At 41.0% G+C, this 27,166-nt stretch overlaps 3 protein-coding genes and 1 long non-coding RNA gene across 5 annotated transcripts; 3 read left to right on the top strand and 1 right to left on the bottom strand.

The window, feature by feature from the left end:
- Window positions 1-296: 296 nt before the first annotated feature.
- LOC137607662 (CD59 glycoprotein-like) lies at window positions 297-2,210 on the bottom strand. Its single transcript, XM_068333569.1, has 4 exons — window positions 2,118-2,210; window positions 1,815-1,870; window positions 1,233-1,340; window positions 297-698 (listed from the first exon to the last, which is right to left on the bottom strand). The coding sequence occupies exons 2-4, from the start codon at window positions 1,867-1,869 to the stop codon at window positions 544-546; spliced, it is 318 nt and encodes a 105-aa protein (XP_068189670.1). The 5' UTR covers window position 1,870; window positions 2,118-2,210; the 3' UTR covers window positions 297-543.
- Window positions 2,211-5,942: 3,732 nt separating this feature from the next.
- LOC137607798 (uncharacterized) lies at window positions 5,943-7,337 on the top strand. The gene is made up of 3 exons (XR_011038038.1): window positions 5,943-6,061; window positions 6,450-6,665; window positions 7,058-7,337. It is a non-coding gene; the product is annotated as an uncharacterized lncRNA (long non-coding RNA).
- Window positions 7,338-11,273: 3,936 nt separating this feature from the next.
- On the top strand, window positions 11,274-18,346 carry LOC137607564 (zinc transporter ZIP4-like). 2 transcript variants are annotated; one of them, XM_068333424.1, is made up of 12 exons: window positions 11,274-11,451; window positions 13,831-14,280; window positions 14,682-14,883; window positions 15,359-15,600; window positions 15,698-15,881; window positions 16,283-16,455; window positions 16,634-16,798; window positions 16,884-16,988; window positions 17,067-17,139; window positions 17,231-17,383; window positions 17,542-17,729; window positions 17,814-18,346. In XM_068333424.1, exons 2-12 carry the CDS (start codon window positions 13,972-13,974, stop codon window positions 17,940-17,942), a joined length of 1,923 nt encoding a protein of 640 aa, XP_068189525.1. In that variant the 5' UTR covers window positions 11,274-11,451; window positions 13,831-13,971; the 3' UTR covers window positions 17,943-18,346. The 2 variants fall into 2 exon arrangements, with proteins under 2 accessions (XP_068189525.1, XP_068189524.1); XM_068333423.1 differs by having other exon boundaries at window positions 11,274-11,877.
- Window positions 18,347-18,482: 136 nt separating this feature from the next.
- Window positions 18,483-24,035, top strand: LOC137607742 (zinc transporter ZIP4-like). Its single transcript, XM_068333686.1, has 13 exons — window positions 18,483-19,154; window positions 20,078-20,302; window positions 20,513-20,599; window positions 20,897-21,098; window positions 21,537-21,814; window positions 21,922-22,105; window positions 22,452-22,624; window positions 22,784-22,951; window positions 23,045-23,149; window positions 23,228-23,303; window positions 23,395-23,547; window positions 23,635-23,822; window positions 23,907-24,035. The coding sequence occupies exons 1-13, from the start codon at window positions 18,951-18,953 to the stop codon at window positions 24,033-24,035; spliced, it is 2,172 nt and encodes a 723-aa protein (XP_068189787.1). The 5' UTR covers window positions 18,483-18,950.
- The last annotated feature ends 3,131 nt before the right edge of the window (window positions 24,036-27,166 follow it).

Genomic DNA, 27,166 nt, shown 5'->3' with positions numbered 1-27,166 from the left:
ACAAATTAAGACGTGCTGCAGGAACAGTGCTAACGACACACTAATAACACACACTCTCCTCTAATGGGCTGTGGGGGATAGTGGGGCTTGTGAGGAAGCGCGGTGCGGTTGTCATTATTATTCCAGGGCAGCAGCAGACTGTGGACCTTCCATGTCGTCTTCAGACTGCTGTTAAGCTGTTGTTGTGCTTCAGCGACTTCAGAGTTCTTACTGAGAGCTTCTGAATTTGAGTTTGTCTCCAGCCGTCACACACTTCAGCGCCGTGGGCCTCGAATACACACACACACACATCCGTCTGCTGGTTTCCTGCATCTATATCTGTTTTTATTATATTGTTATTGATGTTACAGAGTCTGATTTTCACATAGCTTGACTTACAGTTAAGATGACCAAATATTCTTTGAACATTTCACTCTAAACATTTTAACATGCATGATGACTACAGACTGAATCAATTCTCTATGGACTCTTCAAACGGGGTTTCATGGCAGAATCAGTTTCCTATAATTGGGGCAAACTTTGCTGCTTTCTTTTTATTGTCTGTTAACCGAACAAGCCGCCAAATATGGAAGAACTTTTCTTTTTATTGCAGCCGTTGGACTGGCAGCAGTCGAAGGTGAATTCACGGAGGATGTATCTTGAAGCCAGGGTCATGAAGTTGCAGTCTGAGTACCTGATGCACCTCGTGTAGGTATTCTCTGGGGGGGGGGGGCAGAGTGGGGGTTGTTGCGTTAGCATAGCATTAAAATGGCTATTAAGTGTTTGAATCAATGAGTTTCAGTTTGTTTAATACACACAAACATTGGTTTATTACGTTAAATATGGATATATTTGTGGATATATAATGACCAATGTGTTTTTCCTTAAGTTAATTTTGTAAGTCATGAACACAATCATGTTTAGCACTGTCATTTAAAGTGATATATAAAAAGAAAAGAAATAAATAAAATGTCATTCTGGTGAAAGAAAGTTGAAGGTCTTTTATCCACTTTGTCAAATATTAATGCTTAGGATGAGGGTGCGATGTTATTTCCTGCTCTGGCACACATAGCTTCCATCACAGCCGACATGCCAGAGCTGGAAACTCCCCGTGGACTTCAGATTTAAAAATGTCGTTCCACATTTTGTTCACGCGTGTGGTTGCGATGAGCTCAATCAGCGCTCTGCGATCCACACAGAACCAAATGCATCCGGGTTCCTCGCCGTCTGGCGATGTTTCGGGCGGTACTCACCACCGCTGGTGAGCTTCAGGCAGCTGTCTTCACCGGCGTTACACACCGACCGGACCTCGCAGTCGTTGGGGGTGCCGTTGGGACAGGAGTAGCACTCTAGAGAGAGGCCTGACCAAAAAGATCAGGTCATCCACACCACCGCACTGCCTTTCAACCAATCAGGAGTTTCATTCATATCTTCGGGTCACGCCCTCCAACATATTTGATAACATCTAGACAATAATATCATGTTTCTACAGAATGAGTGGATCTATGATGGCTTAGCTTAGCAGCCAAACTCCTCCTTCAAAAGATAGATAGATAGATAGATAGATAGATAGATAGATAGATAGATAGATAGATAGATAGATAGATAGATAGATAGATAGATAGATAGATAGATAGATAGATAGATAGATAGATAGATAGATAGATAGATAGATAGATAGATAGATAGATAGATAGATAGATAGATGGGATCAATAAAGAGAAATTCACACAAAAATGATTTCCCTTTGCAGAAATAAAAGCTGAACTCATGTGATTTTCAGGAGTGTTAATGAAAGCGGCGCTGAAACCTTTTGTCAACATGTTTTTTCTTACCCAATCCAAAAATGGCAAAGCTGGCAGCCAGGAGAAACACAGCAGAGGCCTTCATCCTAGAAGAACGTCACATTTAAAAGTCAAAACAGGAAGGGAAAATTCACAGTAATGTCGCAGACAGAGGCAGGGAATTAACTCTGATGAAAAGTAAAAGGGATTTCTTGACTAGTTTTTGTTCACAAACATATTTACTAGTATTCTTACAGTCATGTTTTCATCAGATTATAAATTTATAACGATAAATTAGTGTGTCATAACAACACAGTGAGACACAAATGCTGGAAAGTCATTAAAACTACTCACTTGTGGATGTGGAGAAAGTAACGGCGCCGAAGGCAAAATCACCAAAATCCCCCAGAAAGTAAGCAGAGCCTTTGTTTGGGTCCAGAGTCCATGTTTGGACGTGAACAGTTCCGTCGGTCATTATGATGAACAGGGAGAGAGAATGATGAAAGATGCACTCGTTCATCGCGTTTAATGGTGTTTAATTTGACTTTTATTTGATTTATCAATGTAACAACAGATTACAGTCATCAGTGGGAAGTGGGGGCGAGCGACAGGGTTACTGATTATATATCACACAATTATGGTAATTTAGCTGGTGGATCAACACGGTAATCTGGTTAAAGGTGTTTAACCCCAGGGAGAAACAAGGAGGAGCAGAGGAACATGAAGACTGAGAAATCAAGACAAATATAGAGAGAGGACAATTAAACATGGGGGGGGGGTATAACCTGTTTCTCTATCTTTTGTAATTATACGTTTCATGTTTGGCGACCAGGAGATCCAGATATTTCTGTGTCCAGAACACCTTTAGTCGTAAAGTGTGGTCGCTGCAGGATATACCCTAAAAGCTGGAGTGTTCATTTCTGCTGAGGACGGAAAACTTTATTGACTTTATTGACACAGAATCATTCTGCAAATAAAAAATAGCCAAACTGACAAAAACAAGTCCAGAAGAGTCTAGAATTACTTTAAAATTATTTACAATCAATATGTAATAGTTATGGATTCTAAATTTAGTCATGTCTGGACCAGGTTCTATTTCATAGGCAGGATAAAAGGAAGTACTGATGATATAGAATGATGTTAACGTCGTCTTTTCAAGATAAAACTGTCAGTAGATGAATAAATTAACTTAGACCCATCTTTCAACTTGACGTATCCTCAAAATTTAAGTCAATTTAAAACAAATATTTCCTTGATGACTTTCTCATCCGGGGGAGGTGTTTTTTTACTATGAAATTACCCTCCCCACACACACACACACACACACATACACACCACCCAGCCTCCCACTGCCGTCAGCAGCAACACAGGTTTTATGTCAATGAACATTCAATCAGGACTAGAACTCTCCTCCGGGTCTTATGAGTTTTATAATCCAGAATTCATTTAAAGCCTTCTTTCTTCCTGCAGATCAGCGTGGATTCAGAGACAAACACAGGTTTCTAAACACACACCGGATGCATGAAATCAAAGGTCACAGTCTTTCCACTTTTTTCTATTTCCTTTACCATCGCTTTGAGTCCTTAGAATAAAAAGAGATGATTTCAACATGACTGATAGATAAGATAATAAACTTATCATCATAAATGAATGAAAATCCAGACTTTGCTGCTCCGTTGATCGACAACAAGACCAACTGAAGAGAATAATATTATACTGGAATGCTGCCAGAGTCGCGATTAACCGGATGAATCCTTTTCCTCAGTGGGATGCTGAAGGTTTTCTAACAAAGGTTCAAACACGAGCATCTGAAGGCATCTGACTTTCCTTTGCCTTTGCAGCTATTTAGGCTAATGACTGGCTGGCCTGCTGCTCATTACTTGTCATGTGAAGCCGGGCTAAAGACTGGCGTAATGAGGCAAACCGTGGCTCTCCTTTCTCTCTGGCACCGGCTCGGCCGTTAGTGTCGCTTCTTCACTTCATTTCCCGCCTTAGCAGCCCGTTCACCTCCATATGTAGATGTTTACCACAACATCGATTTTCTACTTGCTTAGTTACATGTGAAGAAAACTGTTGGGACTTTCTGGTGTGATGTGATTACACCTTTTTTTTTGTTTCCCCTCACAGCTGGCAGATTGTTTAAAGAGGAGTCCCTCCACCAGAGGGTCAAAAGTCATTGATTATCAGATGAAAATTTAATTTATTGAGAGCATATTAGAGAATTTCCAATCCAATAGATTCTAGAATCATTTTGTGTCTTGCTAAATGCTGGATTGACTGATTGATGAATATTTGTGTGGAGCTGGAATCAGTTTGGAGGACAATCATATGAACAACACAGTTAAACCCATTCAGGGTGTAAACATTACCATGGAGACGAAGAACTGCAGACTCTGTTATTTTTACCTCATATGATCAATTAAGAGGAGAGCTGTTTGGTTGGTTTTGATCACATCTGGGATTATTCGGATTATATTCCATCGTTCCGTTCAAACGATGTGTCTTTAACTCTCTGCATTCGTCTCCCTCTTTTTCTTTCATCCACACCCTCCCTCGATTTTATTTTCTCTTCCTCTCCTTCTCCCTCATGTGACTTTTTTTTAATCTGCCACCATTCCTCTCTGTCTTTCTCTCATTTCCCAGTCCACTGAGTTAAATATGGGAAATCCAAACCAATCAGGCCATGACATGGTTATTATTTTTAAGTACTGATTCTTTTAATTTCCTCTCTCCCTCTCTCTCCCTCTCTCTCTCTCTCTCTCTGTCTCTCTCTTTCTATTTTTTCTTGCTTTCTTAATCACTATTCTGTCCATCCACATTGTTAAAAAAAATTTGACACAGCAAAATCTAAATCCTTGAATTTATAAATCACAACACGTGACTGATGTGTGTGTGTGTGTGTGTGTGTGTGTGTGTGTGTGTGTGTGTGTGTGTGTGTGTGTGTGTGTGTGTGTGTGTGTGGTCACATTTTTTAAACTTGCAATAACTTTTTATGACCACTAGGGGGAGCAGAAGCGGTTTGAGACTACAGTATTTACATTCCATCAATTTGTGAGTTGATACCCAACAATTCCTTGTTTACAGGTCCAGTAGTTCATCTTTGCTTTGTCAACATCATGTTAGTGTTGACGTGTTTTAAATCTAATCTTTAGTTTGTTTTAGTTAAGGAAGAACACTTAAACAACCACCTTTAATCTCAAATAATCTCACAGGAGCTGCAGATTAAGGTGATAGTTCTCCGTGGGTTTACGTTCCTAAGTGAGACTGTAGCTCTTAATCTAACTCTTATCGGTTTTATTTGTCTTCACATTCTCAGTCAATTTTTTCTATTGTCAAATGTGATTTTTTGAGCAATTTCCTTATTGTAAAATGTAATATTTTCATTTTAAAGTATTTACTTTATGTGTTTTGTGTATTTTGTAGTTTGTGCATCACCTTATTGCAAGGATATGTATCTAAGTTAATACAAGAGGTCAATGTTCCCACATCGCACCCGACGCCGGGGCGGATCCGCCCTTAAAACGCGCAGTTCCGGCTCGGCGGCTCACTCGCTTCGGGGAAGCGCGCAGGAAGCGGCCCGGTTGCGGGCAGCGCACCGTCAAACAACGGACTCGGTACGGATGCCAGACGTATCCGCAAAGCGGATGCGCCTGATCGATGATGAGCTCCAACACACCTGATCCTCATTCAAATGACCAGGTGTGTTGAAGCAGATAGGCGTCTACCCGGGGGGGCGTGTCCCTGTGACGAAAAGCTGCTATTTTCTGATTTATAACAGCTCCACGTCGAAGAGGCGTTGATGTTTGACAGTTGAATATTTTTAATGACTCATATAAACTGTATAAGTCATAAAGTTCATAAATTTATTTATTTTTCATTCATTCGTTCATTTATTCATTCATTCATTCACGTTCCTGGCCAAAGACGCCGACGCCAGTTCTAGGTCGGACCCGGATGTGCAGGGGTTCCGTGATTGGTCAATAGGACATTACGCAGCCTGGATGACCTCATTACGTACGAACCTTTCTCCGCCCACTGACGCCGGATGAGGACGCTGCTGAACAAGCTAAATGCTCCAAGTAGACTGCGCTCAAATGTATTCAATATGTACTTACGTCTCACTGGCAAATTATATTGGTCATAGATGTGACGATCAAGTATGATCAAAAAGATCAAGTATGTGACGCTCTTATTTTGGTACTTCCTGTTGCGAGCGGAAGTAGTTCTGTTGTATTTGTATGGAAATGTAACGCGCTTGTTCTGTCCAGTGCGGCATGATGAATGCGCCGAGTGTTCAGGTGAGTGTAGCAGGCGTATGTCCAATAAACAAAAGAGAAATATACTCCGCTCCGTTTATTATTCCTCCTGCGCAGGTAGGATATCGTTTCGATAGATAAAGACCAATAGTTTCGTTGTTTTTGAAATGTTCAATTATGTTAAGTTAGGCTTGCTAACGGTACAGAGCTAGCATCAACGTTAGCATCACGTTAGCTTAAGTGATTCTCAAACATATTAAGATAACTAGTTATTAAAGTAACTCAACAATGCAAATAGGGACACCTAATGTCAGGCAGCAAAATGTCACCGTAAAAGCCAATGGTTGTACACATCTTTTTAAAATATTACAACTGGTAACATGTTTGAGTTCAAGGAATTTTGTGTGAAAATTTGTTTGTGTGATTTCAGACGCTGTAATAAGACACGGCTGTGTTGGGACTGAAGAAAACACAGTCATACATGACGGGGAACTCCAGAGGCGTCCTGGTACTTCAAATGAGGACCAGCAGTTCCACGTTAAAGCAGTTGTCACGTTTGCTTTTCATGTCTTCCTATCATGATTATCAATCATGATATTCTTTTCTAATTGATTGCCCAGAGAGACGTGACAGTAAAATGCTCTAGGTACAATTCATGGTTGTGTTTCACTTTTCCATTTACTGTATGTTTTGACAATTGATAGCTGTCTCAGCTGTAACAAAGCTATTATGCTGCTACACAGGATGATTTAACCAGAGACTCATTGTGTGGGTTAAAGGATATACTGTAGTCTTATATATTTATATATATTTTTAAGTCTTGAATGTATTGACATCTGAACGAATCATGTGGATGTGTAAGGGTTAACACAGTAAATGACTACATATATATATATATAGAGAGAAAGACGCCACAGGTAGTGTAATTATCTGGAGTGACCTGAGTGTCCATGCATGAAGAACATTCCTGCTCAATAACTCCTTAACGCGTTTTTACTTTTCATTTTCCGCTCCCTTCATCATCGTCCCTCCATCCAGAAACACCCTCGTTCCTCAGGGTCCTACCTCACCTCCACCCTGAATCTTCTCTCACCATCTGAGACCAGGTGGAGGCCGGACCCGAGTAATGACAACCAACTCTGGATCGCAGGACGGCTCGGAGCAACATCACATAGACGCTGGTTTTACTAAGATTGATTTCACCCTTGACAGCAGTTCTCGTCATTGTTTTGGATCCTGTGGTGTTTTCTCTTTGCGTTGCTTCCACCCAGGGTGGGACACATCCACATTTTGACCACATGAACTATAAAAGATCTTCCATTCATCTTTCTGTACCCTCATTTCTTCCCATCTTTTCACTTCACATGATACATGTACCGCTCTGTGGGGTACTGTCAAGATAGCTGTGTATGTGTGTGTGTGTTTGTCCAGGGATAACTGGATTAGCGGTCATGCTTTTATTTCTGTAATGGAAACATCAGCCTTGTGAAAGGAAGTAGGGCTGAGGCCATGCTGTGTGTGTGTGTGGGGGGGGGTCTGGTACCGAGCTCTCAGGCTTCCTCCCACCAACAAAAACTTGCGTTTCAGGTTAATTGACCAGTCCCAAATTGACCATAGGAGTGTGTGCATGCATGTTTGTCTGTGGCTCTGCGGTGCACTGGCGTTATGCCCGGAGTGTCCCCCGCCTCATGCCCATTGCCAGCTGGGATAGGCTCCAGATTCAAGCAGTGGATGAAGCGGTTAAAGAAAGTGGATGGATGGATGGAGCCACACACCAGCACAGAAACGTGTGAGGAAGAACACTTGATCCGTCACGTCTGATCTTCTGGAGGACGGACGACTAAAAGCCAGGAAGGAAGGAAGAGGACGTCTTTGTTTTTGCTAGAGGGAAGACTTTCTTTGTGACTATCCCAGTTTGGGATCATTAAAGTATGTCTTCTTTATCGATCCATCCGTGATGGAGGGATGTGATCTAGTCTGACATCACACACATTTATCTGCTGACCATGAAGATCAGATCAACGCTCAACAATTTGATGATTTGTGTGTGTGCGTGTGTGTGTTGAGAACATCCACAGGTTTGTGTGGCAGGCAAGTTAACGCAGAGTGACATGACAGTGGGGGTGTGTGAAAACAGGTCACTGGACAGTGTGTGTTTTGTCTCAACGATTAACAGCATAGGGCTTTGTGAGTGTGTGTGTCAGGGCAGATGTCTGGGGTCTCATGCCATGTAATGTGTGTGTCTTGCTGTCCATTCATGTGTGTGTGCGGTGAAGCCAATCAAAACAATATCCTTCCTGTCAGTGATTTCTGAAGCTGTCAGTGAGTGACTGTTAAACTGTGGATTTATCCACAGACACATGGAGATAAAGCAGCTGGAGTATTGTTACTATTATTATTTTTATTATTATTTTGATTCTATTGCTGTAATTTTTCCTTTTCACACTGTGAAATATTCCCGCTAATGTAGCCAGGGCGGTCCGCATGCTCCGACTACACTGCGTTGTGTTCTGGTGCGCAATAGACCGGACACACAGGCGACTTTTTTGGTTGGAATTTATTCCTGCAGCGTGATGAAATTAAAACAAACCAAGGTGTGAATATTCATGCCCTCCATGCAACACCTCCCACAGTCAGGTTCAAGGCAGACTCACTTAAAACATTCGAAATGTCACAGAAAATAAATAAAATATAAATGAATGAAAATAAAATACAATGTACATGAAAGAAAACCTACAATTTATAAACATAACACAGGCCACTAAACACCTGTACACATACCTGCAGCGTGATGAAATTAAAACAAACCAGGGTGTAAATATGCATGCCCTTCATGCAACACCTAACACAAGGGTGAAATACGTTAGCACACCCTCTTACACATACACACGCACACAGGTGGAAAGCTAGCTTACATTTTCCCATTCGAAAGCAGCTAATCAATTACATTCCACAACAGAAAACACCGTAAACATGTTACCGAACAACATTACTTTTAATTATTGCAAGAAATCGTCACTAAAACTTGTAACTAAAACTTTTTCTGGACAGCCGCCCGATGCACGTACCTCCCGCAGTCAGGTTCAAGGCAGACTGAGAGTAGGACGGACCGGATGTTACGGACATCACTTCCTTTATTTTTCAAAATAAAGGTGCTGACCGTAAGCGCAAAGGAAATACAAAATATAAAACTGAAATAAATAAATTCACATCCTCAGAAGAAATCAAAACACATCGTGAGGGATTTTGGTGAAATTAATAAAACTCCAAAATAAATCAATCTTTTTTTGTCTGTTACACTTACATCTTTGTAAACATAAATATAAAGAACTTTGGTAATAAAAGATTGGGGTTCTAGCAGCAATGAAGTGATAATTTATATGAAACTATAGTAGTGGAAAGTGGAAAATGTTTAAAAATATTAAAAATATGTTAAACTATTGTATTAATATATTAAATATATTATTACTAGCGGGAAATTCCACGATAAAACAATATCAGACTTCATACCAAACATATGAAAACAAATGTATTGGTATTATAAACCAAGCGCACCCATCACAGTTCTCCACCAGCAGGAAGTGCTTACCCAAAACTGGTGTGGAACGTGAATGAATGAGTGAATGAATGAATAAACTTTATGACTCATAAAGAAACAGATGAACAAATATCCAATTGTCAACGCGGCTTCGAGATGGAGCTGTTATATCCGGTTTGAACTCCGTCCATTCTGTGTGTACAGGTAGACGCGGGTCACACACACTGACGTCACAGCGGTTTTCGTCACAGGGAGACCCCCCCCCCCCATAGAAAAAGTTTCGGTTATAGCCTCACGACAACGCAGACCCGGCATTTTCAAAAAACTTCACTTCGTTCAGCGTTTTCGTCCCGGATATCTGCGATGTCGTGTGGACGAAAGGCGTAACACGCTGCCCGATGCTCTCCGCCATATTGTTCACGTGATTCCTTCTGGAAGATGCGCCGTGATTGGTTGGACAGGTAGTGGGTGGAGTTAAAACGTGACACTGAGGTTTTCCAGTAGGCTTATTCACATACAGTATATAGGTCGGGAGATAATTTATCCATCCATCCATCTTCAGGGACTATGTCTCTCCACTGGCCTGGGAACGCCTCGGGATCCCCCCGGAGGAGCTGGAAGAGGTGTCTGGGGAGAGGGAAGTATGGACATCCCCGCTGAGACTGTTGCTCCCGCGACCCGGTCCCGAATAAGCGGTGGAAGATGTACGGATGAAATATTATTATTTTAAATATTTAAATTATGTTTAAAAGAAGCTGAATGTATTTTACAATTAAAAATGAGTATCTTTTACAAAATTCGAAAACATTTGAAATCAAAATAATGATAAAGCGTATGCATTTTAAAATAACCATGTTCACGTCAAAGCTTTTGTCAAAACGAATTTATTTTTTAAATAAATTTTTATTAAAAATCAAGCCTTGTAATTATAAATTGTGTTATGATATGACGTAACAGTGAGTTTGTTTCTTTTTCGTTTGTTTTCTGCGGAAAGAGGGAAGAGCGTCATTTCTGTGATGACACGGACCAGAGGCGCCATCTAGTGGTGAAAACTGACAAACACACCCGCTCGTCAGGGGAATGAAGCAGCTCCTTTATGTTTGACATTTTACCGAATAAAGCTGAAAAAAAAATTCAAAGTTAAAAATGTGAATGAACACACTGCTTTTTAATTAATCTCGAAAGGTTTTTAAGACTTTTTTCATCTTTCTGTCATTGAACGAAAACTCAACACAATCTGAAGTGAATTCATTGGAATCATTAAATTCAGAGCATAAAATGTAAGTGACTAATCATGTTTGCAGCTCATTCGACAGTACAACCCTAAACCATAACCTAAATGAGGGGAATAAAAAACGCACCGAGTGACCCGCAACTTGTGAATCATTTATCCATTTTTAGCGCGCCTTAATTTGTGGCGCCAGTTCATGACGAGTCAGAAAATATCCCCTGCGTGGATTTGAGAGTGGTCCAGTTTCAAGATAAGATGTCATAGTTAGATGTCATCTAGTCATAACTGTGTTTTTGTGATCATATCCGGGATAAAGTTTGGAATAGAATAAAGTACTTTGTATTATAATAATTTGTGTAAAACGATCATGTGACGTTTAGTACCATTGAAGGTGTTTTAATAAGAAGGACTTTCAATTTTAATTTTGAATTGAAGATGTAGATTTTTTTTATTACGTATTGAAGTTATTTCTTGTCTGGACGCTTTGGAGTTCAGGGGTGTGGTATTTAGTGGAACAAATCGCTCCTGACGTGTGGGCGTGTCCCCTCCACCTGTCCCCTCAGGTGGGGTTACCGTCACAAAGGTCGCGACAGCACGAGTCTCCGTTCGATCAATCAGAAACGGTCACGATGACCGGGACGACTAATTGTTTCCCACGTGAAGGTGAGTTCCAGGGTCTGTGCGGTGACGCCGTGTTTGGAGGTTATTGCAGAGCACGAGCCTCTTCTCAGCCAATCACATTCCAGAATTCATTTCCAGGTACATCGGGTTTAAACTGCGAGTCCGAGCTCTCCGGTTTAGAACCGTCAGACCGGGCGCCCACACCCTGCGCTCTTTCTCAGGAACCGTTTCTCAAAACATTCCAAGTTAAAAAAACCTCTGAAGATGTTTTTTCCTGCGCCACTGCTCCTGGCCTGTTGGGGTTTGTTCGGTTCAGTTTCGGGTTCTCCCGCGTTGGAGGCGGTCTACCGGGATGTGGTCGGTGTCGTGTCCGCGCCGGGAGAGCAGCATCTGACCTGGGAGTCCGTCCGGTCCCTCTTTAATATACTGGAGCGCCGTGTGCAGTGCGGCGACGTGCCGTGTGGAAAGGTAGGTTTTATTAGACTCAAGCTCCGCACGGGGCTCGGAGCGCCGGGGCCGGCCCTGGGGGGGACACAGGGGTCGAGGTCCGGGACCGCCCGCCTGCCTGCGGGCGCACCTGTGCGCTCAGGCCGATAACCCGCATCTGTGAGCGTTAATGGTTAAACAGAGAGATTTTACACTTTATCACACTGATTTTTGCACTGAAATATTGCCACAGTAATATCAAATCAATAAGTTACTGACGAGTGAATGCATTTATCTGCATATAGAGAAAGACCGGAAGGGGTTAAAAAAAAATTCCAATATAATACCGCTTAAAATAAAATCGAAGTATCAGGATATTACAGGAATTCAACTTAGTGAATTATCCGAATCACGAATGAACAGAAAAATCAGTAAAAATTTACAAAGTTAATGCGGAAATTGGGGGATTTTTAGTTTCAAAAGTGAGTCTACAGGAACTCACATGATTCACTCTCAGGTCAGTTGATGTGTTAAAGTGGAGTTTTGCTGTCACAGGCATATTTTCCTGTGTATTTTTTTAAATATTTAAATTTAGTAACTTTTTTTTTCTTTAAATTAACTTAACAGAGTCATTTTGTCCACCTGTGGTTCCTCCCCCCGTGATTTTTGTTTAAACATCCATCCGCTGTCGCCGGGAGCTGGAGCCGAACCCAGCCGGCCTGGGCGTGCATGAGGCGGGGGAAACTCCGGACAAACACGCTGGCACACAGTCTTACCTACGGTCAATTTGGAACGGCCAATCAACCTGTAAAATATTTTTTGGAGGTGGGAGGAAGCCGGTGCGCCCGGAGAGAAGTCACACAGACACGGGGAGAAAATGCAAACTCTGGACGTAGCGGGACTCGAACCCGGAACCGCCCTGGTGTGCGACGACAGCGCAACCCACTGCGCCACCATTAAATCTATTAAAAACAAAAACATTCCTCCAATATGACAAAATCAAATTACAGTACTCTAAAATTTTACTGAATTAATCAACAGTATTACACTGACATGTGGGAAAAAGTGTGGTGAGATTGTGCTGCTCAGTGATAAGTTTGTACAAATGATAAAGTTTGTACTATCTGTTTTAAGGTCTGTACTTTCTGTACAGTCCCTGGAAAGTAGCGTCTCTTTGTTTTGTAAATTCTACAATTTTTAATCTTGCTAGTAATCCGTAATGTAGATTTGTTATTAATCTGATCACTTGCCTTTTTTTCCTCAACTAAATGAATGCACAAACCTTTCTTGCTTCCTAAATAATGCCATTCCATACATCCCATCATGTCCCACACCTGTACACGGAAAATATTTTGTTTGAACTCTTGTTTTAAGTATTAATTTAAAAAAAAAAAAAAAAAAAAAAAAGGTTTTTACAAATAGCACCGGTTCAAACCTCCCTATTGAAGACCTCCTGAGTTGATCTCTGGGAAGCTATCACTGCTGTCTCCGGTGAAAAAGCAAAACATGTTGAATTTTACATTCCTCATGTGGGATGAACTGAACTCACCGGAACTGAATTGAGAGATTGCGTGAAACCCAGATTTTTAGTGCTCAGAATCTCATTTGACTTTGTCTGCATTTCAAAAATTGAACCGACGCCCAGAATTTCGTCCTCAAATCAATGAATGCGAACGCTCGCTTTGATTTAAAAACCTAAAAGTAATTCAAATAAATGAAAAAAACATACCTTTAGTCAGCCTGACCTTTGATACATTTGCTAAAATTGCAAGATTGGTGAAAGGAATTTATCTGCGCTGGTAAATTATGATAAGAAATGAAGAATGACTTGTCCAATAAATCACTGTTATTGATCTTATTACTAAGTGCCATAAAATAATAAATGACCCGTGGTACAAATCCAAAATGACCTGGAAGACATTTGCATCACTGTGCAATTAATCAATCAATCAATCAATCAATCATCTTTTAATCTGGATTTGTCTGTTGCTGCAGTGTAATCTAACAGGCGCGGTTGATCAGCTGATCGGCGGTCACCATGACCACAGAGTGGATGAAAATGGAACGACTGGAGAGCACGTCGCCGTCAGCGTTTCTCAATTCTCGGACTTTGCTTCCGGATCCATCCTGTACCTCATGGATCCCAATCTGGTCTGCAACGCCACAAAACACGGGAGATGGGGAGTGGAGAAGGAACGCCTCCTCCATGAAATCACACACGTGGAAGACCACGACCACCATGAGCACCAAGAACCCCACGACCACCAAGAACCCCACGACCACCAAGAACCCCACGACCACCAAGAACCCCACGACCACCAAGAACACCACGAGCACGAGGGAAGCAGGTCGGACCAGGATCACGACCACAGTCACATGAACGTGGATGGGGTGAAGCTGCTGGTTGACCTTCTTCGAGATCACTATGAGCCCCTGGACAATCAAGTAAGCAACAATCGCAAGATGATGAAAATGAAAATAGCAAGATTAGCCCATAATTATTTCCTATCTGGCGTACAGGATTGTAATTAAGTTGCTGCTATAATGAATGCATGCCAAAAGATATTGATACACCCTTGGCAATTTGTGTTGTCATCTAATTGCTTATGTTAATCACCAAACAAGTAATAAAACAATTTAAAAAACCTTGATGTCTAACCCTAACCCTGTCATTCTTGATAACTCAAGAATTGAAAGAGCAAAAGAAAATCACCTAAAATAACCAAACTATCAACTGAACAGTAAATGTATTTAGTTCTAAGACAAGTCGTTGACTAAAAATCTATTTCATCTCATCCATAACTGTTCTCTATGTCCATCCTCTCTCCTGTCACCATTGGAAACAGGGCTGTGTGGCAGCCAGTTCCATCATGGCAGAGGTCAACGCATCATCACCAAACCAGAAACAGGAAGTGGGTGCAGTTTTGGGTCGTGTCTTGTATCATGCTCTGCTAGGTCACTGCTTCCTGAAGCGACCGCTGCCGAATGAAAGCTTCTTCCTGGATTACATCTTGCAACGTCTGGGGTCGGAGGACTTCAATATCACAGGTAAAAGTTCTTCAGACTCATGGAATAAAAAGCTGATGTGTGTATGGCTGGCAATGAAGGGATGAAGCCAAAGAGATAGAGTTGTGGAGATAGGGAGACAGAGCTGAAAAAATAAAGATACAGGGGCAGAGTTGCGAAATAAAGATTTAGTGATAGAGATACAAAAAAAAAAAGATTCAGGGATAGAGCTGCATGGCTGACGATAAATAAATGGAGCTGTATAGATACAGAGACAGAGCGACAAAACAAATATTTGGGGATAGAGCTTCAGGTATTGTGATGGGATAGAGCTTGAGGTAATTAATTGGTCAGTTTTGTGAAAATGTTGGTCTGCAAATATAAACCATTAGCATTCCTTTTATTTCTAGTAACATAAAGAAAAAAGTTAACCATGTCATTAATTCTTGAAAATCGAAAACCAGTTCAATCCATCCTTCACTATTTTTGTCACTCGGATTGTTTTTGGGTTCTACAGATTTGGAGGCTCTCATGAGCAGCCTGCAAATCGGACCTGACTGGTACTTCGGCCGCAATCCTGACCATGACCATGAACACGATCACGGCCACGACCATGGTCATGAACATGACCACAGCCATGATGCAGATGGACATCACAAATTTGAATTGGATGAAGGAAATCACCAGGGAGATGAACATGTTGAAAGGAGAGCGGACTACGGTCACTGGAGGCATACAGAAAATATCACGTTTGATCAGGTACAAAAATACAGATTTTAAAATAGTCATATTGTTGATGTTGAAAAAATTGGGTGAATTACAGATCAGCAGTTGATCACAGATTGCTGTCCTACAGTTGTGTTTCTCAGCTGAAGAGTTAGTCCTGATCTACGGTCTGGCAGGCAACGGTTCTGACTCCTCCGTCCTGGGTCGGTCAGGATTGGCTCGCGTCAGTCCTGCACTCCTCCAGCAGATCATGAGTGGAACTTGTAGAGAAACCATAGAACCCACTGTCCCAGATGAGATCTCCCTGGCTGAGAGTAAGTTGTCCTGAACAAGTAACAAAAACTTTTTCTGGGATCGACGTCAAAAGATTGAAAGGGGGAGCAATGCTGATGTTGTCCTTATAAGAGACCAGACTCTCAGTCACAAGACTCCTGGTTACAAGGTTTTGTTCACAAGTCTCATAGCATAATGACCTTGGGAGTCACATAAATGTATGAAGTCCAGGTAAAGACTATCTGTTTCTTTTTGACACTGCCCTTTTTGAGATTGCCTACATTTGAATATGACAAATTTACATTAAACTACTAGATCAGGTTAAAAAAAAAACCTTGCATGTGTATTTTTGCGTGTTACCTTCTCTGTCATAGGTTTGAGACTTTATATCAACATGTAATAACTGACCTCCAACCTTTTATATTCTCTTATCTTCCTGCAGGATACATATACGCATCTATTGCCAATGTGTTCATAACGCTAGCGGCCATGTTCGGCATTGGCTTGCTGATGTGCTCTAAATGTACTGGTGTGTTCCAGTTGTGCGTCCACTTCTGCATCAGCCTGGCTGTAGGCTCACTGTCTGGAGATGCACTACTACACCTGATGCCAGTCGTGAGTATTACCAACCATTTTAAAGCTGAATGAAGTTGTTTTACTGCTAGAAAGGAGATCAATTCACTAAATATCAGTTCCTGTTTTAGGACACTATGATAATCTGGGATTCCTTCTATATTAATGTTGATATTCCTTCAACGTACACCCATTTTGACTAATTCTTCTGGGGATCCAGGCTCTAGGTTTACACAACCATGAAGGAGGGAGTTCACATGGGAGTCACCCACCTCCAGACTACCTGTACAAGATGTTGGTGGTGATGGCTGGGCTCTACCTGTTCTATCTGATGGAAACTCTCTTCTCTTTGCTCACATATGGACATGAACATTCAAGTAATGAGGTAATGATCAATCAATCAATTAATCAACTGCAGATACCAAAAATCTACTGTCAGGCGAGTCATTTTGTTTTCTCTCGCCCTGTAGGAAAAAGATCCTCACCACTGTGACCACGGGAGGGTTATAGAAATGTATCACCAGGAAAGGCTGAATAAAAAAGCCAATTCACAGTCAGCATCGAAAGCAGATTTGGTGAGAAGCACTTTTCAAGATTGGGTTAATAATGAGAAATTGTTGGATGTGTTAGTTACACAAGTGTGTTCTGGACAGGTTGAGAGCAACCACGTTCAGGACGACAGTGAAGACGATGAGAAATCATCATCATTGAAAATCCGCACCAGAGGTAATTACTCCAAACAAAAAACAAACTTCTTGTGATCAAATAATTGTAATTATCACGACTGAAGCACGACTAACTACCCCTTTGTCTTCAGAACAGCGTTTGCTTCCTTATATGATCGTCATTGGCGACGGGATCCACAACTTTGCAGATGGTTTAGCCATAGGTGCAGCTTTTGCCTTGTCGTGGAGGTCCGGTCTGGCTACATCATTAGCCGTATTCTGCCACGAACTGCCCCACGAGCTGGGTAAAGGACGCAGACACACACACACACACACACACACACACACACACACACACACACACACACACACACACACACACACACACACACACACACATCCAGAGACAAATGTCTACTTGGTTTCACTTCGTAATTTTTACTAACTTGGCCTTTCTCTGCAGGTGATTTTGCCGTCTTGCTCTACTGCGGTTTGTCTCCCCTAAAGGCGTTACTTTTTAATTTGGGCAGCGCCATGACCTCCTTTGTTGGCCTTTATATCGCTCTGTCCGTAGCCACGGATTTTGAAACCACGCAGTGGATAGCTGCTATTACTACGGGACTCTTCCTCTATGTGGCCCTAGCTGATTTGGTGCGTATTGGAGCTGTACAAAACTGACAATAGATCAGCTGTCAAAGCAATCTTTAATTCCGTTCTCTCCTTTCTCCTTTTAAGCTCCCCACCATGGCCCACATCAAACACAAAAAGCCCTGGCTGTTGTTTCTGCTCCAGAATCTGGGCCTTTTCATTGGCTGGATGATTCTGCTGCTGCTGTCATTGTATGAAGAGAATATTACTTTTTAAATCTGTGACATGATGTCCTGCTAGTATGTTAATTCTGATTCTGGTTTACATTGTGGGTGTTAAATGGATCCATTTTGTAAAGCGTCTTTGAGTGTCCAGAAAAACACTATAAGAATCTAATCCATTATTATTATTATTGTATATAAACCATGTTGGGTCCCCCACTGACATCAAAAAGACTGAAATGAAGGTAGCTCTTGTTTCCATTACTGTCAAATGGGTAAATAACCCAATCAAACAAGATCTGTTAAAGCATTTAAATAATCTGTGGCATTAAAATGCTTTAACCTTCAGAAGTTGTGATAGTGGAGTGATGTTTTAAATACTGTTCGATGAGCAAATTGCTGCCTTATGTCGTAGATTTCTTTCTTTCTTGTGGTTACGGGTCGCTGCTCATGTTTTCTTTTGCACCAATAATGCTGCTTTATGTGACTTCTATTGACACTTGGGGATAAATAAAGTTTATTTCTCTGTAGTGAAGGGAGTTACAAGGAACTGTCTTTGAAGATTTTATTTCTTCTTCTTTCTTTTATTTCACGGCTGCAGCAGAAAGTGGGTGAGAGATACTAGTCAACATGTAGCTGGGTTGTATCTCTCACCCCATCATAATTCAGGGAGTGATACTTTTTATACAGGAGAAAGGCATGCAAAACAAAGAACTCCCTATGAAAGAAAAAATATTTTATCAGATACATGGTGGGAAAAGCACAGGAGGAATGTACCAATGGGCTCTGGCCTTGAAGACTAGTTCTGGGCAGTTTGGTTGACATAAAAGACTACAAAGAAGACAGTTGGTCTTTGGAGAAAGTAACTGAAATCTTTCATCTCAGGTGACGCTGGCTTTGAAGGCTATTGCAAAGAATGGTCCTCATCTCAGACAGTCACATTCCAGAATTCAGTTGCAGGTACAACGTGTCCACAGAAACACCGTCGGACCGGACGCGCACACTTTGCTGCGCTCTTTCTTGGGAACCGGTTCTCTAATATTCCAAGTTAAAACCTCTGAAGATGTTTCTTCCTGCGGCACTGCTCTTTGCCTGTTGGGGTTTGTTTGGTTCCGTTTCGGGTTATTCCGAGGTGGAGGCGGTCTACCGGGATGTGGTCGGTGTCGTGTCCGCGCCGGGACAGCAGCATCTGACCTGGGAGTCCGTCTGGTCCCTCTTTAGTGTACTGGAGCACCGTGTGCAGTGCGGCGACGTGCCGTGTGGAAAGGTAGGTTTTATTAGACTTAAACTCCGCTCGGAGCGCCGGGGTGGGCCCTGGGGGGGACACAGGGGTCGAGGTCCGACACTAACCCCCTGCGGGGGCACCTCTGAGAGTTAATGGTTAACTAGAGCGGAAGAAGAAATTCCACTTTATCACACTGATTTTTCCACTAAAATATTACTGATACCAAATCAATAACTTACTGACTAGTAAATGTATTTATTAATCTGCATACAGGAGGACCTTAAGTGGTTCAAAAAAAAGAATTCCAATACAATATCGCTTAAAAAATCTAATCGAATCCAAGTATCGAGATGTTAAAGTAATGCAACTTGGTGAATTATCTGAATCAAAAATGAACATTTTTTTTTATTTTTTTTTAGGAAGGTAAATGCGGAAATTGGGGATTTTTAGTTTCAAAAACTCACGAAAAAAATCCATGATTCACGCTCAGGTCCGAGGATGTGTGGACGTGGAGTTTTGTCGTCACAAATATATCTTCCTGTTTTCTAAGGTTTAAATTTCATACCATTATTACAATTTTCCTCTACTTGCAGTCGTGATTTAGTGATTTTAACGCATCAGAGTCGGTCTGTCCGCCTGCGTCCCTTCCCATCAGGAGACCTCCGTGATTTTTGTTAAACATATTATAAACAAAACATTATTCCTATTTTACAAAATCAAATTACACTAAGATTTACTGAAATAAACAACAGTATTATACTGACTTGTGGGAAAAGTGTGGTGAGATTGTGCTGCTCGATGATAACAGTTTGTACAAATGATAAAGTTTGTACTATGTTTTAAGTTCTGTACTTTCTGTACAGTCCCTGCTAACTAGTCTTTTTTTCTCCAAATCAATAAATGCAACTGCTCTCTTTGTTTTAAAGACATAAAAGTAATTCATTAATCTGTCTTTGTTGTTGCAGTGTAATCTAACAGGCGCGGTTGATCAGCTGATCGGCGGTCACCATGACAACAGAGCGGATGAAAATGGAACGACTGGAGAGCACGTCGCCGTCAGCGTTTCTCAATTCTCGGATTTGGCTTCCGGATCCATCCTGTACCTCATTGATCCCAATCTGGTCTGCAACGCCATAAAACACGGGAGATGGGGAGTGGAGAAGGAACGCCTTCTTCATGAAATCACACACGTGGAAGACCACGACCACCACGACCACCACGAGCACCAAGAACACCAAGAACCCCACGACCACCACGAGCACCAAGAACCCCACGACCACCACGAGCACCAAGAACCCCACGACCACCACGAGCACCAAGAACCCCACGACCACCACGAGCACCAAGAACCCCACGAGCATCAAGAACACCACGAGCACGAGGGAAGCAGGTCGGACCAGGATCACGACCACAGTCACATGAACGTGGATGGGGTGAAGCTGCTGGTTGACCTTCTTCGAGATCACTATGAGCCCCTGGACAATCAAGTAAGCAACAATCGCAAGATAATTATTCCCTGTCTGGTGTGCAGGATTGTAAATGATTTGTGTAAAGTCATCTAACTGCTTTGGGTAATCACCCAAATAAATATTTAAAAAAAAAAAAAAAGGAACCCTATTGATATTCAGAAAACTCAAGAATACTTGACAGAGCAAAAAAAATCCTCCCATTAGAAAAATCATCTGCACAGTGAATGTTTTATAGTTCCAAGACTAAAAATCTATTTTGTCACATCCATAACTGTTCTCTATGTCCATCCTCTCTCCTGTCGCCATCGGAAACAGGGCTGTGTGGCAGCCAGTTCCATCATGGCAGAGGTCAACGCATCATCACCAAACCAGAAACAGGAAGTGGGTGCAGTTTTGGGTCGTGTCTTGTATCATGCTCTGCTAGGTCACTGCTTCCTGAAGCGACCGCTGCCGAATGAAAGCTTCTTCCTGGATTACATCTTGCAACGTCTGGGGTCGGAGGACTTCAATATCACAGGTAAAAGTTCTTCAGAATCACGGAATAAAAAGCAGACGTGTGTATGGCTGGCAATGCAGGGATGAAGCCAAAGAGATAGAGTTGTAGAGATAGGGAGACAGAGCTGAAAAATATAGACTCAGGGAAAGAGCTGCAAAAATAAAGATTTGGGATTGAGCTGCAAAGATAGAGGTGTAGAGATAGAAAGATAGAGCAGCAACAATAAAGATTTGGGGATAGAACTTCAGGTATTGTGATACGATAGAGCTTACAATAATTAATTAACCCTTTAATCAGTTTTGCGGATTAGTTGGTCTGCAGATATAAACAAGCTGGCATTCCTTTTATATCTAGTAACATAAAAGACAGTTAACCATGTCATTAATTCTTGAAAATCAAAAACCAGTTCAATCCATCCTTCACTATTTTTGTCACTCGGATTGTTTTTGGGTTCTACAGATTTGGAGGCTCTCATGAAAAGTTTGCACATCGGACCTGACTGGTACGTTGGCCACGATCACAACCACGGCCATGACCACGGCCATGACCACGGCCACGACCACGACCACGACCATGACCATGAACATGACCACGACCACGACCACGACCACGACCACGATGCAGATGGACATCACAAATTTGAATTGGATGAAGAAAATCACCTGGGAGATGAACATGTTGAAAGGAACAGAACGGACTATGATTCCTGGAGGCATGCAGAAAATATGTTTGATCAGGTACAAAATATATAGATTTTAAAATACAGTCAGTGTTGATGTTGGACATGTAAAAGAAATTGGGTGAATTACAGATCAGCAGTTGATCACAGATTGCTGTCCAACAGTTGTGTTTCTCAGCTGAAGAGCTAGTCCTGATCTACGGTCTGGTGAGCAACGTTTCTGACTCCTCCGTCCTGGGTCGGTCTGGATTGGCTCGCATCAGTCCTGCACTCCTCCAGCAGATCATGAGTGGAAATTGTAAAGAAACCACAGAACCCACTGTCCCAGATGAGATCTCCCTGGCAGAGAGTAAGTTGTCCTGGACAAGCAAAAGAAACTTGACATCGAAAGATTGAAAATAGAAGCAATGTTGGTGTTACCCTTTTAAGTTCAGACTCTCATGGGCAAGACTCCTTTTCATGAGGTTCTGTTCACATGTCCCTTAGCAGAATAACCAAATGACATTACTAAAGATGCATTTCACATTTACTTTTCATCACATAAATTAAGTCCAGATAAAGATTATGTGACTGTCTGACCTCTTTTGAGATTGCCAACATTTGAATATGACAAATTCACATTAAACTTAGGTGTGAGACTTATTATCAACATGTAATAACTGACCTCCAACCTTTTATCTCTTATCTTCCTGCAGGATACATATACGCAACCCTTGCCAATGTGTTGATAACTCTAGCGTCCATGCTCGGTATTGCCTTGTGGAGGTGCTCTAAATGTACTGGTGTGTTCCAGTTGTTTATCCACTTCTGCATCAGCCTGGCTGTAGGCTCACTGTCTGGAGATGCTCTACTACACCTGATGCCAGTTGTGAGTATTACCAACCATTTTAAAGCTGAATGAAGTTGTTTTACTGCTACGGTTACGGTTCTGGTTTGAGGAAATTATGATGATCTGGGCATCTTTGTTTCTTAATATTGACATTCCTGCAACATAAACCCATGATGACTAATTTTTCTGGGGTTCCAGGCTCTAGGTTTACACAGCCATGAAGGAGAGAGTTCACATGGGAGTCACCCACCTCCAGACTACCTGTACAAGATGTTGGTGGTGGTGTCTGGGCTCTACCTGTTCTATCTGATGGAAACACTCTTCTCTTTGTTCACATATGGACATAAACATCCAAGTTATCGTGGGGTAATGATAGGAATAAAACTATTGATGCAAATAAGACCTACATATCAAAAATCCATTTTCAGGCAAGTCATTTTGTTTTCTCTCTCCCTTTAGGAAAAAGATCCTCACCAATGTGACCACGGGTTGATTATAGAAATGCTTCACCAGGAAAGATTGAATAAACAAGCTAATTCACAGTCAGCATCGAGAGGAGATTTGGTGAGGAGCACGTTTTAAGATTGAGTTAATAATGAGGAATACTGGAGTGTGCTGATTACACAAGTGTGTTCCGTACAGGTTGGGAACAACCATGTTCGGCATGACATTGAAGACGATGAGAAATCACCATCATCATTGAAAATCCGCACAAGAGGTGAATATTTCCAACAAAGTTCAAACTTCCTTTCATCAAATAATTGTAATTATCACGAATGAAGCACGACTAACTACCGCTTTGTCTTCAGAACAGCGTTTGCTTCCTTATATGATCGTCATTGGCGACGGGATCCACAACTTTGCAGATGGTTTAGCCATAGGTGCAGCTTTCGCCTTGTCGTGGAGGTCCGGTCTGGCTACATCATTAGCCGTATTCTGCCATGAAGTTCCCCACGAGCTGGGTAAAGGGGGGACCACAACACGTGGCAAGACAAGTGTCTGCTTTGATTTCACTTTTAAATCTTTACTAACATGGTCTTTCTCTGCAGGTGATTTTGCCGTCTTTCTCTACTGCGGTTTGTCTCCCCTAAAGGCGTTACTTTTTAATTTGGGCAGCGCCATGACCTCCTTTGTTGGCCTTTATATCGCTCTGTCCGTAGCCACGGACTTTGTGACCATGCAGTGGATAGCTGCTATTACTACGGGACTCTTCCTCTACGTGGCTCTGGTTGATTTGGTACGTATTGGAGCTGTACAAAACTGACAATAGATCAGCTGTCAAAGCAATCTTTAATTCTGTTCTCTCCTTTCTCCTTTTAAGCTCCCCACCATGGCCCACATCAAACACAAAAAGCCCTGGCTGTTGTTTCTGCTCCAGAATCTGGGTCTTTTCATTGGCTGGATGATTCTGCTGCTGCTGTCGTTGTATGAAGAGAGCATCAACTTTTAAATCCGTGACACAATGTCCCGCTAGTATGTTAATTCTGATTCCGGTTTACATTGTGAGGTGAACAGAAAAAAGACTGAAATGTAGGTAGTTCATGTTTCCATTACTGTCAAATGGGCGAATAATCCAATCATACAAGATCTGTTAAAGCAGTTTAAATCTTCTGTGGCGTTAAAATGCTTTAAACTTCAGAAGTTGGGGTAATGGGGTGATTTGGCCATGTTTCAAATAGTGTTCAACCCCATTTTTACAGGAAAGCATTGTCATCCTGTGAAGGTAGATTTTTATCAGTTTTTTATGAGCAAATTGTTGCCTTATCAGGCTCATGGAGCAATATAAATGCAAGTCCTAGGCAAGATATGACAAGATAGAACCAGTCAGACACAAGTCACACAGGCATAGCATGAATTAAAGAAGAACACATTAAGAACAATAAAAAGAAGCATTGAACATTGATAACCTGTTAAAATTAGGTACCAGAATACAGTATAAACATTTAAGAAAAAGTGAAAAATAAAATGAATGACATGAGGAGTGTTTTGCTACAGGAATGGATTAAGACCCAATTAAAAACCAGTTTACTCCATAGTTTAGGAATATAGAAACCAGAAGTTGTTTTTACTTTTATTGTGATCTGAGTGATCTTGATACCTGTTATCATAAAATTAAGTCAGATATTAATCACCTAAATGGATACTTGTAGTTATGTATACAACTATAAGAGATGTTGTCATATTTTCTAAAATGAGTAAACAGTTTAAAAGTGGCCCGAAAATGAACAACTAAGGAACGCCACTTCTTCACTCAGATTAAATTCCAACTCACAAATAAGTACTCACTATAGTACAAGAATGATTTCAGATAATTAAGCACAGCACAAGAAAATCCCACACACTTGTCCAGTTTGCGATTTTTTTTCCGCACATGATTGTAATGTTACTTAAAATTAAAATGCTGATTCTGCATCATGGTCAAAATCTAAATGGGAGGGTGTTTTAAAAAATTGCATTGGTCTAAGAAAGTTCTGTTTTGTAAGGTCACTCCACTTCAACCTTTGCCTGGCAAAGGCGAAGTAATTCCCTCAAGGCATTTCCGAGTTATCACATGTCTGCATATGGCTATAAATAGCATAACAAAATTCAAATAACAGTTAATTATAATTTTCCCTGTAGCAGTTTTATATCCAATACTTTATACTGTGTCCCAGGGAATAATGTGATTTTATAGGGATGGTTCACCTTAAAAAACTGTTTTCCTCTATTCTGTAGTTTTATTATCTGGAGATGCCTTCTCTTGAATATAAACTGTTTAAACTGATGCTTTGTTTGTGGTGCTCAACGCGCCAAAAAATCTAGATGTCAAAATGCAAAAAAAAAAGCAAAAAATGAAAAAAATGAAAAAAAATTTTTTAATGTCAAATGCAAACTCTACACCAATGTGTCTTTACAGAAATCAGGGCTACTTAAAGTAGCCTCAAGCCTTGCTGTGAACAAGGTATGATTACATTTCCCTTCTGTGTGAAAGGACACATGCATTTACTCATGGATGAGAAGCTCATGCTATTAGAATGATCCAGTTCACATTTTGAGGCTGTGTTTCATGAAATGTTGATTGTCGTGTTATATCCAGGGAGAATGAGGAGCCCTTATCAGCTGCTGCTGACTGTCGATGGTTTTATGAATGTCTGACTCATCAGGTATTTTGTTTTGCCATCATGAATTTCAGTTGAAAAAGAACTATGACTTAATAACCCCAAACTCACGGCTAAAGTGAAAGTACAGCAAACGCAGTGCTTGAAATGTGTCACTGTGACATATTGAGGTCAACAGAATGTTAAAAGAAGACTCACTTTTAGGCTAAATTAATTTAAAATTATTTGTCGGGTTCTGTCATCCATGAGTAGATCCAGGCTTCCTTCTGGAAGGTAACACTAAATGTAAAAAATGTGTAAGTTTTTGGTACAGCCTGATGTACTGTATGTTTTGTATTCTGCCTTATTTCAAAAATTAAAACTCCTTCAAAATGTCCATGCATCTCTCTTTTTTTTTTAAAAAACTTTTCTGAGGCAGCAGGTTTTCTCTGCACTTTGGAATAAAAACTGTTTGTCTTTTTATTCCTGAGGAGTTTTGGTGTCCAGTTACTGTTACACCCTTAATGGAAAAAGTGAGAAACACAATTCATATACTGTATATATAGACTCAGCAGGGTCACCTGAAATATAATGAAAACATTAGCATATTAGGTCCTGACATGACCACATAAATGATTCTATCTGGGTTTATATTCTTTTATTTCTTATATTTGTAAGACTCAATAATTTATACAATTCCTTATCATTGAAAATTTAAACATGTTTAGAGCTGTTTGCTTTTTTTCTTTTAAGAAAACTGATCAAAGAGTTTGGGATTTACCTTTTTTACTTTCTTATATTTTTCCTTTTTACTGTCTAAAATTTGTAAACTTGGTGCGAATGAAGCCAGAGGTTAACAGAGACTTTCTTTTCACCTCTCTTCTAATCTCCTGACTTACTAGTTATGTGAACGTCTTCATTCGGGACAGAGTCCGCTGACAGCTCACCGCACAGAGGCTGACATAATATCATTTATATACATTTGTGTAATGGCGTTGGGAAGTTCTGTCAAAATTATATGATCCTGTGAAACCACCCTATCATTCAAGGTACCCTGAGGATCAACCGAAGTGACTTTGAAACCCCATTTTCCCCCCTTACCAAATGCCCACTAATTTAATAGCATGTCCATCATCCCCCACTGTGGTTTGTGTCAATGGATGGTTAGGTCTCAGTCAGCCAGTTAGCTAAATAACTACTGAAAAAAGTAATTATTAGATTGGAATGTGGTTTGAAAGCATTAGCTGGAGATTCCCGCCAAGTTCAAGATGACTTCTTCACGTTTTTATGGCATGTGGTATATTGAAAAGACAAAGTCCAGCGTTAAAACATCCGTTACTGGGCTGTGACTCGTGTTTAACATGTGAAGCTAGATAATCTGTAAACTATTCATGAATATCTGTCCTTTAACAGCAAGCAGAGGGAGTTCAAGTCGGTTTGGTTAATATTTCAACGTGTTCAAGCTGAGTAAATAGTTCTAATTAATTGAGTGAGAAATGAAAGA

Source organism: Antennarius striatus, chromosome 14, assembly GCF_040054535.1.
Source record: "Antennarius striatus isolate MH-2024 chromosome 14, ASM4005453v1, whole genome shotgun sequence".
NCBI lineage: Eukaryota > Metazoa > Chordata > Actinopteri > Lophiiformes > Antennariidae > Antennarius > Antennarius striatus.
The sequence above is the reverse complement of the archived record's forward strand: the minus strand, read 5'-3'. Positions and strand labels throughout refer to the sequence as shown.

What these genes read in the sequence shown, in the direction of transcription:
- LOC137607564 (XM_068333423.1), top strand. Translation starts at nt 11,674, where the DNA reads ATGTTTTTTCCTGCGCCACTGCTCCTGGCCTGTTGGGGTTTGTTCGGT. An exon ending in AAAATATCACGTTTGATCAG is followed by an intron (nt 15,601 to 15,697) that starts GTACAAAAATAC and finishes GCTGTCCTACAG; the next exon opens with TTGTGTTTCTCAGCTGAAGA. An exon ending in CGAACTGCCCCACGAGCTGG is followed by an intron (nt 17,384 to 17,541) that starts GTAAAGGACGCA and finishes CTTTCTCTGCAG; the next exon opens with GTGATTTTGCCGTCTTGCTC.
- LOC137607662 (XM_068333569.1), bottom strand. Translation starts at nt 1,869, where the DNA reads ATGAAGGCCTCTGCTGTGTTTCTCCTGGCTGCCAGCTTTGCCATTTTT. An exon ending in CTTTGCCATTTTTGGATTGG is followed by an intron (nt 1,341 to 1,814) that starts GTAAGAAAAAAC and finishes CTTTTTGGTCAG; the next exon opens with GCCTCTCTCTAGAGTGCTAC. An exon ending in CCTGAAGCTCACCAGCGGTG is followed by an intron (nt 699 to 1,232) that starts GTGAGTACCGCC and finishes CCCCCCCCCCAG; the next exon opens with AGAATACCTACACGAGGTGC.
- LOC137607742 (XM_068333686.1), top strand. Translation starts at nt 18,951, where the DNA reads ATGTTTCTTCCTGCGGCACTGCTCTTTGCCTGTTGGGGTTTGTTTGGT. An exon ending in TACTACACCTGATGCCAGTT is followed by an intron (nt 22,625 to 22,783) that starts GTGAGTATTACC and finishes CTGGGGTTCCAG; the next exon opens with GCTCTAGGTTTACACAGCCA. An exon ending in CAGCATCGAGAGGAGATTTG is followed by an intron (nt 23,150 to 23,227) that starts GTGAGGAGCACG and finishes TGTTCCGTACAG; the next exon opens with GTTGGGAACAACCATGTTCG.